The sequence below is a fragment of the Canis lupus genome, chromosome 9 (assembly GCF_011100685.1).
Source record: "Canis lupus familiaris isolate Mischka breed German Shepherd chromosome 9, alternate assembly UU_Cfam_GSD_1.0, whole genome shotgun sequence".
NCBI lineage: Eukaryota > Metazoa > Chordata > Mammalia > Carnivora > Canidae > Canis > Canis lupus.
The window spans coordinates 21,628,265-21,629,848 of NC_049230.1; the positions used below are offsets into that span (position 1 = coordinate 21,628,265).

Sequence of the window (1,584 nt, forward strand, 5' to 3'; positions counted from 1 at the left end):
TGAAAAGCAGGCAAAGAAATGTGGAGATGATTTGCAGATACCTGGCATACCAGGCCATCACTAACGATGTATAATGATTAGAGAATAATGACTCGGTGCCTTTGAAGACTGAAATGAAATGTCCTTGAGGTGACAAAGAGCCAACATGAAGAGTCCTAATTTGACAACAAAACAACCTAAACCCCTTTTATGAGGTAAAGAGTGTGTCCCAGGTAATAAACACTTAAGTAATTAGCTGGTTTTAATGGAGATAGCTATAAACTGAAACACAAGGAAAAAAGTCTTGGTAATAGGCTGACACCCAGGGAGGTGGGTATATAAGAGCCAGGGCAGAAGAGAGAAGCATTGAGACACCAACAGACTCCTCTTCTCAACCCAACGAAAACCCAACTCCTGACATCATGGCTTTCTGTGTTCCCTGCTGCTGCAGCGTCCCCACCGGCCCTGCCACCACCATCTGTTCCTCTGACAAATGCTGTCGGTGCGGAGTCTGCCTGCCCAGCACCTGCCCCCATGACATCAGCCTCCTTCAGCCCACCTGCTGCGACACCTGCCCTCCACCCTGCTGTGAGCCTGACACCTATGTGCCAACTTGCTGGCTGCTCAATTCTTCCCACCCAACTCCTGGACTGAGTGGGATCAACCTGACCACCTATGTTCAGTCTGGCTGTCAGAATCCCTGTGAGCCCTGCTAAGCAGCCATGCACAGGTGTGGGATGCTGCTCACCATCTGGCCTTCAACACCCACTACTACCTGTCTCAGGCTCAATCAATCCCAAGCCCCTGGGCCATGTTTTCATGAATTCACCCAACTTCTCCTCTCCTCTTTTGAGTGGAGTTGGAGACCTTCTTTCTGTCTTTTAGGCCATTTTACTGCTCTTTGAGATATAACCATTTTGACTATTCCTTAATAAACTTTATTCTGGCTTAGCAAATTTGGCCTTGTGATGATTTGTTCTCATGTTTCTTCTTGGCGAAAGTGGAATGCCTATCTAAACCTGAATAGCAGGTCATCATATCTAAGATTTATCCCCAGCAGAAGGAGCACATTTGTGGTGGAATCACTGAAAAATTACATACTAGCTCTTTGTGATGGGTTGAAAACTAAAAAATTCACTATGCCATTTTGTAGAATCTTTTTACTCAATAGGTATTTTTTGAAGACAACTACTATGCCAAGCCCTTTGCTGGAACCTGGAGATTAATATAATGTTTTTTAAATGTTTTACTTAATTTAATTTCCATTGTCCCTGAAATTGATTTTTCTTTCTTCCTTACCTGGCTAAACAAATTGATCACTTTGCTGTCATGTAGAAACAATTTTGATTGCTTTAGTTATAATCATTGGTGAAATTCCAAGCTCAAAATGCAAACGTAATTTGGGGAAGAACATATACCCATTACTTGATATATGCTGTCTAGAAAAGTCAATTCCGAAAAAATATTCATATTTATTGGCTATTCCTTGCACCCTCAAATGAGGCTTGTTTTACTTGTAAGAATTATCTTTAGAAGTTTACTAGTCCAGGGACACCTGGGTGACTCAGTGGTTGAGTGTCTGCCTTTGGCTCAGGGCATGATCCT

At 42.8% G+C, this 1,584-nt stretch overlaps 1 protein-coding gene across 1 annotated transcript; it reads left to right on the forward strand.

The window, feature by feature from the left end:
* The first annotated feature begins 345 nt into the window (after positions 1 to 345).
* KRTAP3-1 (keratin associated protein 3-1) lies at positions 346 to 935 on the forward strand. Its single transcript, XM_038546133.1, has one exon. It carries the CDS (start codon positions 402 to 404, stop codon positions 693 to 695), a length of 294 nt encoding a protein of 97 aa, XP_038402061.1. The 5' UTR covers positions 346 to 401; the 3' UTR covers positions 696 to 935.
* The last annotated feature ends 649 nt before the right edge of the window (positions 936 to 1,584 follow it).

What these genes read in the sequence shown, in the direction of transcription:
- KRTAP3-1 (XM_038546133.1), top strand. Translation starts at nt 402, where the DNA reads ATGGCTTTCTGTGTTCCCTGCTGCTGCAGCGTCCCCACCGGCCCTGCC.